The 14,989-nt window shown below is 34.6% G+C and overlaps 1 protein-coding gene across 1 annotated transcript; it reads right to left on the bottom strand.

Annotated features, from left to right (window-relative positions):
* Positions 1–4,930: 4,930 nt before the first annotated feature.
* On the bottom strand, positions 4,931–12,016 carry MLN (motilin). The gene is made up of 4 exons (XM_026718126.2): positions 11,897–12,016; positions 10,221–10,307; positions 5,867–6,073; positions 4,931–5,062 (listed from the first exon to the last, which is right to left on the bottom strand). The coding sequence occupies exons 1-3, from the start codon at positions 12,011–12,013 to the stop codon at positions 5,909–5,911; spliced, it is 369 nt and encodes a 122-aa protein (XP_026573911.1). The 5' UTR covers positions 12,014–12,016; the 3' UTR covers positions 4,931–5,062; positions 5,867–5,908.
* Between the last annotated feature and the right edge of the window lie 2,973 nt (positions 12,017–14,989).

Here is a 14,989-nt window from a genome sequence, read left to right as displayed (position 1 = left end):
TGTGAAGTAAATAAGGACTGAAATTGCTGGGCAGATGCACGGTTAAAAGTGATATTGTTTTATTAATTTCATTACTTTACAATAAAAATATATATAATATTTTAAATTTCTCTTGATATATGCTACCCTTCAAAAAGACCTCGACTATGTATCAGAATGGTCAAACAAATGGCAACTTCAAATCTCAACAAATAAATGCTCTGTCCTACATATTGGCAAAAAATAATAATCAGAAAATAAAATACAGGCAGAATAGTCAAGACCAAACTCTTGTCAGGGATCTTGGAGTACTCATCTCTAATGATCTGAGTGCTAGAGCCCACTGTAACTACATAGCCAAAAAGGCATTAAGAGTTGTTAGCTTTTTCTCTGGTAACCACTACTAACTAGAGCATACAAAACATTTGCTAGACCAATACTCGAATACAGCTCATCAGTCTGGAACCCACATCTTATCTGATATTAACACGGTTGAGAAAGTTCGGAAATATTTCACAAGAAGAGTTCTCCACTCCTCTACTTGTTACAGAATACTTTATGCCACCAGACTTGAAATTCTCGATCCAGAAAACCTAGAACTACGCCGCCTTTGGTCTGATCTAAGTATAGTATATAAAATCATACATTGCAATGTCCTACCTGTCAATGAATACTTCGGTTTCAACCATAACAATACAAGAGCAAACAATAGATACAAACTCAAGGTTAACCGCACCAAACTTGATTGCAGGAAATATGACTACAGCAACAGAATGGTCAATGTCTGGAATACTCTACCTGATTCTGTGGTTTCTTCCCCAAACCCCAAAAACTTTAATCTTAGACTTTCTACTATTGACCCCTTTCCTAAGACGTCTGTAGGGGGCGTGCATAAGCGCACCAATGTGCCTACCGTCCCTGTTCTAAAGTTTCTTTCATTTTTCTTATATGTATCCATGTATTCATAACTATGTTTTTACTTTACCTATTATCTTGTAAACAATTGACAAACCAAATAAAATAGAATAAATAAAAATAAAATAATTATTGATGGTGCTAGATCTCCTCTCCCCCCGATAAAAGCCCCAATTAATATAAAAAACAGATTTGAAGGTATTGAAAATTTGGGAGTAGGGAAGATAAGATCAGTGATATCATTGCCTTAGATCAGTTCTGAAAATCTTAACCCTCTCCACTGAGCTCCTTGCAGATGAGCAGTGAAAAGAATGGGTGGGATTTCGTAGGAAAAAAAAAAAATTCTCAGCAAGACCCAGGATCTGCAGACCATGGGTTACCCATTGTTCAGTGGCTGCAGGCATAGTTCAACTTGTATCTACATTTGCAATAAAAGCTTAAGCTAGAGGAAAGAACAAGAGAAGGGGCATTTCTTCACATTCTGAATACTGAAAAAAGGGATTTTCTTGCAAAAATCATTTATATTCTTGAGAGCAATTAATTATATTCCTTACAAACTTTGTGAGGTAGGAGTTGGAGGAGACTCATTTTATATTGGTGGAAAGGTATACAAGAATTGCTTGAATAGAAAAGTCAAATACCAGTTGGATGAATGTTTTGAAGGAATGAATAAACATCTATAATTTTTAACTGCCAGAATTCTTTGAATTGATTCCTACTTAACGAAACATTTATTAAACTTTTTAAAAACTGGAGGTTTTTAAGAGGGTTTGGACAACCATTTCAAACCCTATAACTTTTGAGCAGGGGGTTAGATTAGGAGACCTTCAAGGTCCCTTCCAATTCTGTTATTCTGTTATTTCTATGAATATTCTATGAATATTATCTCTGCTTGAATTTATATTGGAGAATGAAATGGTATGTAAATACTACCAAGTACATTTATGAACATGGAAACATTACTATCACTGGAGATTGCAGCTATCAGTTAGATAAAAAGCATTTCCTGAAAACTAGCATCCATACTAGAGAGCAGAAGGGTTGGGTGCTGTTCCGGCTGCAGTGCTCTAGTTTCTCAACAATTCAGAATGACAGAAGAATTTACTTTAAAGTTAAAAGTATGAAAATGGATTGATTTAATCTGTGGCACCCATGTCATTCTTTCAGTTGAGTTTGCTTTCTCTACCTTTCAAATGTTACTGCTGTGAAAACTGTGCCACCTATATGGTGACAATTGTTCATCAGATGTCAAATAATGATGTCAGCAATTAATATAAAGTGAAGTATTGATAGAATATTTGTAACTCAGGTTGAACTGTGGGGTCCTTGGTGCTCTCTGATCTTGGTGGTTTTCTTGCAGATTTTTCATTACCAAAGTAGGTAACCTCATCTGTGCTAGTTCAGCCTTTCAAGATGCTCAAGAATGATGGTCTGTTCAAGCTGCTCCTTGAGGTTTTCCGTGGTGTGCTGATATTTATTCAGTCTGAGTGCATCCGTGATCATATCATTCCCCCCACCCCCAGATCTCTTAGGCTATTTTCCATCCTGCTGGGCAGTTTATGGGAGGGTTGTATCTGACACTGATGAAGTTGCCTAGTTGGTAATGAAATGTCTGAAGAAAACCATTTTTTCTAAAAGGTCAGTCCTGAAGCCAAAGGACTTAAAAAGAGAGACACTGCACTGTTTGGTAATAAGAAGCATAGTCAAGTGTAGTGCAGTTCTTGGAAAGCTTGCTTTTTATTTGCTGTTTCTTGAGCAATACACCAGTCCCTCAACTATCTCTATCTTCTAATGGAGTGGGAATACTGGTTTTATCCTAGTTACAGTTTGGCAAGTTATTTCTCTTTTACAAATTAATTCTGTTAAGGACAAAATTTTGACAAAAGTTGTTGAGCAGCAATGTGTAGTTCTCTGAGTAACTAATAAAATTATATATTATATAATTTTATATAATTATGAAATTATATAAGACGTGGTTATTTTTAATTTTACAGTTTGGTGCCAGCATCACTCTATAAAATTGCTGGCTGAAAAGTTTGCTGAGTCCACTATGGTTTATAGCATAAGCCTCTAAGAAAGATCTGTTATTCCTGTGTTCATCACATGTATATCTTTGCAAGCTTGTGCCCAATGATAGATGTATGTCAAAGGCACATTATTCTTTATACAAAGCTTATAATTATTAATCATAAGTCAGTAAGCAGAACAATGAGGCATGCCACATCATAATCAGTTGCACTTGAAAACATTCAGATCATATCCAAAAAACAACATACTTTTCTCCTCTATTGTCTTCACTGTTCTTCTTTTTGAAACAAAAGCCTTTCAGTAGGCTTTGTAAAAAATGGCTGTGGTATTTTAGTCACAACATACCAAAGGTCTTGAGCAGAAACAGCACAATAAAGTATGTAAGAATAGTTTCTATATATGAGCTGCATGGTACATCTTTAGAGAAAGAACAGTTACACATGAAAAGTTTGGAGGAAACTTTCAATCAGAGCTGCACGACTTGTTCTTTGGAAAATGTGTTGAACTACTCAAAACCAAACCACCCACTACAATGTCCTTCACCCCCTTCATTTCTCTCATTCTCCCAATCGCCCCTGTAGAGGGCTACTTTTCACTGCTGTACCATCTATTTCCTGTCCTACTTCCTCATCTGTTGGCTGAAGTTGGAAAAAGAAAAAGTCTGTTTTCTGCAGGTTGATGGGAATCCAGTATATACAACTGGAATGCTGTTGGTGATATGCTTTGGGGCAAGGACATGTTCATAAAAAAATAATGTGTGGTAGGGTTCAATGTGGGTTTTTTATTGGTTATGGGAGAGTTCTATACGTTAGGGATTTTGAGGGTGCATTGTCTAGTGAAGGAAAGATGACTGATTCTTCTGTTTTAAATTTTCTATGTTGTAGTATAACTGAATAATTTTATACATACAAAAATACATAAATTGTATATGTTGTATAGTCAACTTGCATGTGTTAAGAGAAGGGTTGAATTAAATGATATTGAAACTGTAGTTCAAAGAAATAAGAATGGAAAAAAATTATTGATGGTGTTATTATTGCAAAAAATTTAATCAACAGGATTGTTGGCCATTGAATATGATCTACAAAAGATCAGAAATGTTATTTATTTTGGGAAATAGATGAGAATGCTGTAATTCCCCTTAGTCAAGTTTTTGGTGACCAATTGTCTAGTGAAGGAAAGATGACTGATTCTTCTGTTTTAAATTTTCTATGTTGTAGTATAACTGAATAATTTTATACATACAAAAATACATAAATTGTATATGTTGTATAGTCAACTTGCATGTGTTAAGAGAAGGGTTGAATTAAATGATATTGAAACTGTGTAGTTCAAAGAAATAAGAATGGAAAAAAATTATTGATGGTGTTATTATTGCAAAAAATTTAATCAACAGGATTGTTGGCCATTGAATATGATCTACAAAAGATCAGAAATGTTATTTATTTTGGGAAATAGATGAGAATGCTGTAATTCCCCTTAGTCAAGTTTTTGGTGACCAATTGTTCATGACTAACTTTCCCATGTTCTTCTTTTGTTGTACTTGTATTTTAGTCTGTGACCGCAAATAAAGTATTATTATTATTTTAGGAAATTTCAGAATTATATACAAGATGCCATATTGTTGGGTATTATCTATCAGATTAATTGGTTTCATTGTCCTAGAAGTGCAAGCCTGTGAGATGTCTGCTAGAAATATAACCCATTTAATTAGTGTAAAGTGGTAAGAATCTGATTCAGTTATGATGAATTAAATGTATACATAAACAAGAATGCATGGGAATGCACCTGAAATAATCTGGGTTTACAAGAGTGATGTGTTGAGTGAACGTTATCTAGAAAACAAATATAGAGTTATTTGAAACAACAACTTTTTATCCTTGGGTGCCTTTTACATTTTTTATGACTATACACTGTACAAAATAATCATATACTGAAGCTTCACATTTTATTAGTTTGCATATACATTGTTATTTTGCAGTACAGTGCCTTACAATAGCATTTCCAGTAAATTGATTCTTGTATATTTGCAGAAAATCTTCCAGTCTTCTAATTCTTAGAATATCAGTTAGCTACAGAGATGAAACAGCCAAAAGCCATTATTGTGAATTAATACTGTGCAGACATCAGCTTGACTCATCTATCAGTTAAAAAAGCAAAACAAAAAGTGCATGAAATCGGGTGACATTATGATAGGAATCACATGTGAATGGTAGGTTGTAATTTTTCTTCTCTAGACTATTGCTAACTTTGCATACAGTATGATATATACATTTTTAATTAAGAAGCCTCATTATAGTTTTGAAGATCTTCCTCTGGCTATGGATTTACATGGAACATTTTGCTATAGCACACTGTAGAGACTTTTGATATAATTGTCTATCTAGTATTTCCTGATTCCTGGTTTTACACAATTTCCTACAATTTGGATTCTAGTATACTGGCTTTTTAAATGATCATGTTTATGTCAATATAGAGGAACTGAAAGATAACCATATTTTATTGTATTTCCTTATCAAATGTATATACAATCTATAGCAACCTGCAAGCTTAGAGTTCACTTAACTTCTAAATTTGGTAATAATTTTAGTGAGAAAATGTAATATCTATTCTGAAGCAGAAGATAGGGTTAGGGTCATAATGCATTGTAATCACAGCTTTTAAATTTTCTTATAACTTTAGGGAAAGCTGCCTAAAATTAGTACAGTAAAATGCAGTACAGAAGATGAAAACGGACAGTACAATTGTCTTTCATCAGACATATGACTTCTAATAGTTGAAAATCTTCCAAAGCACAGGGCCTTTCTGCTACTGATACAGATCTACACTCTTTCTACTTTTTTGCTAATGCAAACTTCAATATATTTTCTAGTGGTGTATTTTTGGGGTAGGGAAGTGGGGATATTTATTTCTTAAAAAGAAAAACACAGAACCTATACAGTACCTTGTAAAAACATGACACAAGGCAAAAGGTATTTCTGAAGTCTTAGGACTTAGATAACTTCCAAGGAGAGAGAAAAGCCAATTTTAAGATTTCTGTAGTGCCATTCTTAGTATCTGACACCTCTGTCAGGAGCTCCTTCAAGACATCTTGGTATTTTTCCAACTGTTTGAAGCTCAGATGTATTCCAATTTCTATTGGAGCAATCATCTATGAAGGAGAACTTGGTTAACATCTAAGGCAAGCCAACATTTTAAGCACTTATGCATCATGTATACTAGATAGATATTCCATAAGTGGGAATTTGTTATTGATGAATATTGGTAAAGGGGTTTCTAGATTCAGATTTTAGCTTGATGATAAGTGATCACAGTGACCTGTGAAATAGAGTTAAGCTGCTTTTTTCAAATGGTGATTGTGAAACTCAGATTCAGTGCTTTTTGTTCTTACAGGTTTTGATAGTTTATCCCTTTTTGAAGTCTTGAGGCCATAGTCCAGTTCACAATGATGCATGCACATCAGTAACTATTGAACTATTGGACTGTGATTGATTTAAACATCTGGACTAGCAAGAACATTAGCTTTCATACACAAGAAATATGGAGTCCCTCAAGTGGCATGGAAAAATCTCTCCTGAAAACACAAAAACTTCCAATGTTCAGAGAATAGAATGCAAATAAAATGAATATATTTGCTCCTGTTGCTTGCTTTCATGGTTTCTGAACATTTTTAATAAGTAACACGGAAGGATTAAAGAGAATCATGAGAAATGTAATAATTTGGGGATGGATTGGGACATTTAAAAGGGCTCTTGTGGGTTGTATGTAGTCTAGATTAATTTTCATAGTTGCATAATTGCACCCTTTGGATGTTATCTGCTGGGACTTGCTAACAGTGAATGGTAGATAGTATCTACATTTTCAAAATAGTGTTGCTGGCATTATACACATGAAATGGGGAGGAGGAAATAATGGGCATAAATTTGAAATGAAGGCACCTGAATTACCTTTTCAACATGGTTACAAATGTTCTATATCTTCCTTCATGCTGCTGGAAATGGTGTGATATATGTAAACATAATGCATGCTAGTCTAGTGGCACAAAAATATACTGCAAATTCAAGGTGCATCACTTATTCATCTAAAGCAAATATACAAAAAAATAGTACAAAATGTACAAGTTATCAGCTGAAGGCAATAGTTATAGATAATCAGCATATTGGTGGGTGGAAGAGAAGAATTTGTATGCCAAGCTTAAATTCACATTGCATTTTCTTTTCCCTGTTCTGATTGTTAAGAGAGCAAGGATACATTAATCTGAAATGATATAGCTTGAATAGTGATGTGTATATCTTGGTGTGCCTATGCAACACCTCTATTCAAGAGGTGCAATAGCTACTAGTTGGCTTCTGGGTTCAATCCAGGGTGTTAGTTGTCCCTTCATGATTCAGGGACTGGATATCTGTGGACCTCCTTCTCTCAGTAATGTCTGCATACCCAATAAGATTAGGATGGCCAGGCTTCATGCTTTGAGTCCCTTTTCTCATGAATTATAATCTGCTGGGACCTTGAAAGCATACCTTTCTTGTTGCAGCTGCTGCACTTTGGAATAGCTTGCCTTCTAACATCAAAATGGCCCCTTTTTCCTGGCCTGCAAAATGTTCATTAAACCTGATTACTTATCAGGGCACAGGGATTGGAATTCTATGTCTCCTGACTTGGTTTTTGAGTGCAGTACTTCTGGACTTTACATCTACCTCCTTTCATTTGTCTTCAAATTTCAATTCTCCCCCCCCCCCCCAAATGTTAACTGATAGAAGAAAATCAGAAAAGGACAGTCTAACGCAAATTAGCTATTTAAGAATAATCAAGGTAAATGATCCAGTACAGACAAATGAGATTAAAGGAAAGTCAGTACGGAAACTCTTTATAAACAGGATTAGAGTGTGATAAAAACAGTGAAAGATATAGAATCTATTCCTGTGTCTGCTGCATTAAAACCGAAGCACAAGAGGCAATGGATCACCTGTCAAATAGGAAAACATAGATGAATTAACAACTTGGCTGTTTAAAGCTCAGTATGGAACAAGACCATGTGTCCTAAAGATTGTGAAAGAATGATGTACATGCCCATACTGAATAATGGAGATACAATAGAATGTGCAAATTAGCAAACCATTGTGCTAATTTGTCTCACAAGCAATGTTTTGCTTAAGATTGTACAAATAATCAGACAGGGAGAGATAAACCCCACATAAACAAGTAGGTTTTAGAAAAAATAGAGGGACATGAAGAAATTATTATCCATAAGATGGGTACTGGAGAAAGCAACGGAATTTAATTAGCTTTAGTTTTGCTTTTTTGAATAGAGTGAGGCATTGTATTGAACAGCTCATGATACACTGCAGAATAAGGAATGGCTAAGGGGTGTGCCCGAACACATGATTATTAATAAGAAAAATCTTTAAAATGAACTAGAAACTACTGTAACAACTGAATTTGAAGACAGAATGTTTCACAGTAATGAAGGGAATAAGGCAAGAATGTATATATAACAAATATATTATAAAATGTGCAACTGAACGAGACAACTGGCATTAAAATCAAAGGTCAAATGAAATATTTTGGATGACACACATTTCTTAACTGAAAATATGTGTGTGTGTGTGCATGCATGTGGACACACAAGTGCACCTTTAAGTAAGCATTGACTCCTGGCTATTGTCTGGACAGGTCCCTGCATTTTTCTTGGCCAGATTTCAGAGGTGATTTGCCTGCTTCTTAGGGCTTAGAGACTGTGACTGATACAAGATTACAACAGCTGTCTTCATGCCTAAGGTGGGACAAAAACTCACAGACTTTAGTTGCTAGCCCAGTGCCTTAACTAATATACCAAATTGGCATTCTAGCTGACAGTAGAGAAATTTGACAGAGCTGAAGTTGAAAGGAAAAATGGAAATATTTTGGGTTGATATTAAATATTAAGAAGACAATAGTAAAATCAACCAACATTTGGTGCATTCACAGTTGACAGTGAAGGTAGCATTACCAATGAAAGTAGTGTTGACAATATAGACACAAGGGCTATTTGCTAGAAATTCATATATTTTATATAAGATATGCAAGTGACAGACAGCTGACAATCTACAATCTACTCACCTATAATGAGTAGGTGAAAGAGATAGTACAATATATAGTCATACTTTAATTCCTTTAAAGTCCTTTAAAGTCCTTTAATTCTTTAGCATTCTGACTCCAGAAAGAGGAGTTTTTGGTTTTTAAACAATTCATTCACTATCCTTTTTTTCTTTCAAGATGGTTGGATATTTATATTCTCTGCATTTCTGCTAACCTGTCCAGATAAGTTCCTTCAGGCTGCAATTTACCTGTCATTAATGTGTGACTGGTAAATAGTTTTCTTGGGCTGAAGAATAGTTAAAACAGAAACTGTGTTAATCTTAGGGGAAAGCAATGACAAGCATGGAAGATGAAGATGTCCCATGACTACAAGATCCGAATGGTTGATATAATGGTTTTTCCTAGTCATGATTAGAAGATAAGCATCTTCAAATGATGACTTTGGAGACAATAAAATGAACAAGTGTAACAAACACTTATTCCTGGCCAGATAAAGACTAGTTGCTCCTCTAAGATCAGCAAGTCTCATACTTGGAAAATAGGATTCAAACAGATGATGGACTAGAAGAAATCTGCAATGGTTGATAAGACAGAGGATAGAAAATAGTGTATAGGCAGGATCAAAGATTGCCCCTTGAAGATCTAAGGATTGTTCAAGATGAGAGTATTTGTCCATTTCGTTGCCGGGTGTTGGGCACGTTATTAACTGGATTATTCAATATTGGGCTTAAACAAACAAGTAGACTTCCCCCCTCTGATTAATGGGGGAAGTAAACTTTTCTGTCCCTGATTACTGAAACTCATCAATGACAACATCTGAGTCAGATGAACTGAACTTCATGTGAGCTTTCTTCTTTCCAAAGAAAAGAAATGAACATTCATATTTGACTAGTGATTCATGATAATCTTTCTTCCAATCAACTCAAGCATATCTCATTTTGAACACTAGAATAGTTTAATAGTAATAGTATTTGTACTGCAAGGGAACTTTTTATTGGCTAAAGTGTTTTTGAAAACCTACAGGATATCAAGCTGTGCAAAAAAGAATAAAGCAGATTCTGCCTGCGAATATCTCAGTCTAAGAATATTGCAGTAAATTTGGCTTGCATTAGGTTTCTCTGTATGTAAGCCCCCCTCCCCCGATATACAAACTGACATTTCAGAAAAGCTGTCTTGCTGTATCTACCTGCTTAATTGTCATAATTCAAAGAATAGTGTACCTTGATTACTTGCCCTTCATCTTCTGCAACTTCAACTATATCTCTTGTGTCAAGCAATTTCTTCTGTGCTTGATTCTTTTCTTTCTCCTGGAGATGCATGGAAGGATACAATCATCAAGTAGGCCAGCTTTTGGTCAGGTAATGACAGAAATGCAACTACATAGATGTTACAGTTGTCAATAGTCCATTCTGTTCCCTTAACAGCATGTGTTTAAAAACTTTTTACATTCAGAGTCCTGGTTTACTTACTGAAGAATATGACCTACAGGCATACAATCTCTTCATCATTGCATCAAATCATAAGCTCAATTTTATTTCATGTTCTACATATTAGATCAACTTTTGCAATTTGATGCTGTACAGGTTAGTTAAGCATCAACCCATAATTCCAGTTGACCTGACCAAAAATAAAATGCAGTACATCTGGTGGAGGCACAAAGTTGATAAATGCTATAAGTCAGATATTCCTGTGCTGGAGATTCTTTGGCATTCTCTAATCTATTGAATCAATAAGAGCTAAAACACCAGACGTGCTTTAGTTCTCATAATCTTCATTATGTTGTCGTTGGACTAGCTGCAATTTACAGCTAATTATTGGGCTTTATACATTAGCTGACTGCTGAGCTTCTAAAGAACATGTTTTGACTAGTGTAAGGAACCTTTTTCATGTGGAGGCCAGCATTGGTTATTTTGTTAGTATGCCACATACCAAACAATGGAGAAAGGCAGAATATGAAGATTAATTAGACAGGACATAGGTTAATTAGATTGATGTAATGCTATTAATATGTTGAAAAAACACTCATAACACGTTGATCCATGAAGAAAATTCATGCATAAACAATACATTTATAAGGACAATACATTTATAAGGACTTTTCTCCTTCTGTCACAGACAAAATGCACCTGCATGTTTTGAAGATGCTGTGAAGGTAACTTTCCAGGTTTTGGAAGATTAAATAAGGCCTGTGGTTTATATGCCCTGCTTTCATTATGGCATCATACATACATTATCATGATTTTTTATATATCTTAATAGGCATTTTCTGAGAAAGTAAATTAAGCTTTTCTCTGAGAATATAGACAGTGGTCTGCTCAGTTTTCCAGCAATTTCTTCTTAAAGAAATTCTTATTATCTTGTCTCCTTTGAATTAATTAGGTAATGCACATGGATTCATTTGGATGGTATGACAACTGCCTCAGAGGCTGAACCCAACAATGCCAAGACCCAAATAATCATAGCTCTTTAAGAAATAGACAATTGTTCTGCTTCTGTGAAATTTGAAGGCAGGAAGCATATCTAAATTATTAATCTCAAAGCCAAATTCTGATTCTAGATTCTAGCTGGTTTCTAATGATTAGAGAATAAAATTATAGTAAAATATTGCTAGAAGAGAACAAAATAATGCAGTAAAATGGTGAACAGATAGGATTAGAAGAAATGGAAGGCAATCTAATCACTAGAATATAAGAAGCTATCCTACTCCAAGTCAGACATTGGTCCATTTAGCTCAGTATTGGCTAAAGTTAACTGACTAGCTATTGACCTTTGGAATTCTTAAAGGATGGCCCTATTGTTCAGATCTTCTCAGGAATCCCTGGAACTGGATTTGAAGCTCGGCCACATTCAGCAACATATCATTTCTGGTCACTGACCCATTTCTCAAGAGACTCACCTGCATTCTTCTGAAATCCTCACGGCTATAGAAGGCAAGGTACCCTTCACTCTCTTTAACCATCATGGCTGTTATGTAGAGGAGCAGAAGACTTGTTATCATCTTTTTTGGAACCATCCTGAAGCTTTAAAAATTAATTTAAAACAAATTAATAATAATGAGAAAAATGACACTGAGATTATGATTTTTCCAGTCATCTTGCTTTGACTTCTGAGTCCATATTTGTCTAATATTTTCAACTGAGGCTATTTATTAGCTAGAAATGATTGACTTAAGTTAAGTAATTGTTGCTTGTTCCTGGCTGGAAAGAACCTCCCACAAATGTGATAATTATGAAATATAGTTCTATGGCTTCAGTACACTGTTTTGCTGAGGTTATTTTGGCAAAAGATATTTTCTTTAAGCCTTTTGACTCTCTGCAATTTACATGTCACTTGATACATTTTTCTAAACTAGTTTTTCTTTAATCATATGTATTGTATGTGTAGGAAAAAGGAGGTTTGGGTGAGTCCATCCAACATGCTAAACCTAAAGCCACGTTTTATCAACTTAAAATGTCTAAGTTCACACAACCTTTCTTATTCAAAAACAAAAGAGTCACTTTAAGACGTGCAATATGTGTACAGGTCAAAACCAGTTGCTAGTTCCCAGTTATGAAATCAGTATAGGATTATCTTGTATATATAGCTTTTCAGCCCTTTCATTTAGAATTTTAATTGCACAGCCCCCAATTTGCTGCAGCTAATGAAAAAGGGAGTTTTAACTCTTTCCCCACTGTTTTACTCAAAGAGGAAAATCTTCTCTTGTACTTTGGCCTAAATCATTCTTTTTTCTGCCTAAAAATAAAATAAAATAAAATAAAATAAAATAATAAAATAAAATAAAATAAAATAAAACCTATATGACTGCAAGCCATGCTCTTAACAGAACATGTCATTAAGATCTTATTTATACTTTTTTTTTTTCTTGGAGTTAAGTACAACTTAGGATGCCTCCTAAAATGGTAATGTTTTTGGTTTTTATTTGCATTATTAGAATTTATGATAAAGCCTTGTTTGCTAATAAAGGAGAATATTTATAGTTCAAGGTTGACATGTGAGGTCCTTGGTGCTCTCCAAGCAAGAAAACAAGCAAGCGCAGAGAGCTCCAAGGAGCCCTCATGCTTTGTTTGGTTCAGGTTTAACACAGTGCTGTATTCCAGCCATTATTTTTCATAAACTATGTTTGCTTGCTGTACTGTTAACCAAGACAAGAATGGGCTTTTTTCAGTACACCATGGTACACCATGGACCTGTATACTGCACAAGCCAAAAAGAGGGTTATGAAAATATTTACAGATCCATAACATCCTGAACACAAACTGTTTCAACTTCTACTCTCAAAACGACGCTATAGAGCACCAGAACAACTAGACACAAGAACAGTTTTTTTCCCAAAAGCCATCACTCTGCTAAACAAATAATTCCCTCAATACCGTCAAACTATTTACCAAGTCTGCATTACTATTACTATCAATCCTCTCATCGTTCCTATCATCCATCCCCTCCCACTTATGACTGTATGACTTAACTTCGTTGCTTGTATCCTTACAATTTATATTGACTGTTTCCTAGTATGATTTGATTGCTTATTTGTACCCTATGTCTATCATTAAGTATTGTACCTTATGATTCTTGATGAATGTGTCTTTTCTTTTCTGTACACTGAGAGCATATGCACCAGACAAATTCCTTGTGTGCCTAATCACACTTGGCCAATAAAGAATTCATTCATTAAACATGGCTTAGCATATGCAAGCTAAATCTGTATCTCTTGTTTAGAATGGTCTGTTCAACCTGTGCTCTCCAGATATTTGTGGACTTCCATTTCTATTATTCCCAGTGAACATAACCATTTTAGAACTTAACATGTATTAACATTCATTTGAACCAATGCAATTAGCATTTTGATGATGCATGCATAATGACTGAACTTTCACAAACCAATCTTCAGAAGGCAAAAACTTCTGCCAATAGATTTAGGTGCTACGTTAGTCTCAGGAGTTCAGTTTTTCCCAATCACTATCATTCATGTGGATATATGTATTATGTATGTATGCATATACATGTATGTGTGAATGTCTGTTTTACAACTGCTTTCTCTAGTCTGGCATCTTCAAAATGTGAGGACTACTAGTCCATGTTGGCTGGCAATTCTGGGAGTTTTAATCACAATATGTTTGCTTTTCAGCATAGAATAGGGATTAAAAAATAGATGAACAAGATTTATTTATAAGGACAGTTTTTCATTGGTATTTGCAGTCCAGCATGCAAGATGTTGTGCCAACAATCTTGACTATCAAATGAATAAAAAGACAAAATGTAAATACATTAAACAAATAGCATTTTAAATTGTAAATAGTTCAAAATATAAATTATAATTTTGATAAATTCTTATTTAAACTCAATAATACAAATCTCCTTTTTAGACTTGTAAATCACCAGTGTTCTACTGATATGCAATGGCAGTCCTTTTAGATGTATTTAGAAACATTCTTCTCTGAGCTGAAAAGAAAATCAAAAGCTCCAAGAAATACTTTCTCTAAACTAATAATTTTTCTAAGTTGCTGAGGGACATCTATGTTTGCCTCATACCTCTGCCATATTCCAACATTTTGTTAAGTAATTATTGAGAATTTACCTTAAAATTGAGGTGTTCAACAACTAAAGTGCACTTTCAAAAATACCCAATTGTTCTCTACATCTATTCATTCTTAAAAGATGACTAGAGGGAATCAAGTAGCACTTTATAGAAGGCAGTCTATCTTCTAATTAAGGAACACCTAATAGTGTGATTAGATTAAGCAGAAGGCTACTTACATCATTCTACATTCTTTTTGGTTGTTTAACAAAACAGGGTTATTGAGGTCACACTTAGTATTAAGCTATAGCGCATGCTTTACAAACTTCAGTGTTTGAGTTAACATATCCTGTTATTCTAGAATCAATCAAATCACATAAAAGTTTAGTGGGATATATGATGCCAGCATGGCATAGTTCACATGTAATTCTAAGGTTTGTGGCCATTCTTAAACTTACATGTGAACTTCATCTT

The sequence above is a fragment of the Pseudonaja textilis genome, chromosome 3, assembly GCF_049901715.1.
Source record: "Pseudonaja textilis isolate UNSWEBS1 chromosome 3, rPseTex1.2, whole genome shotgun sequence".
NCBI lineage: Eukaryota > Metazoa > Chordata > Lepidosauria > Squamata > Elapidae > Pseudonaja > Pseudonaja textilis.
The sequence above is the reverse complement of the archived record's forward strand: the minus strand, read 5'-3'. Positions and strand labels throughout refer to the sequence as shown.

What these genes read in the sequence shown, in the direction of transcription:
- MLN (XM_026718126.2), bottom strand. Translation starts at nt 12,013, where the DNA reads ATGGTTCCAAAAAAGATGATAACAAGTCTTCTGCTCCTCTACATAACA. An exon ending in AGGATTTCAGAAGAATGCAG is followed by an intron (nt 10,308 to 11,896) that starts GTGAGTCTCTTG and finishes ATGCATCTCCAG; the next exon opens with GAGAAAGAAAAGAATCAAGC. An exon ending in ATGAAGGGCAAGTAATCAAG is followed by an intron (nt 6,074 to 10,220) that starts GTACACTATTCT and finishes TCTCCTTCATAG; the next exon opens with ATGATTGCTCCAATAGAAAT.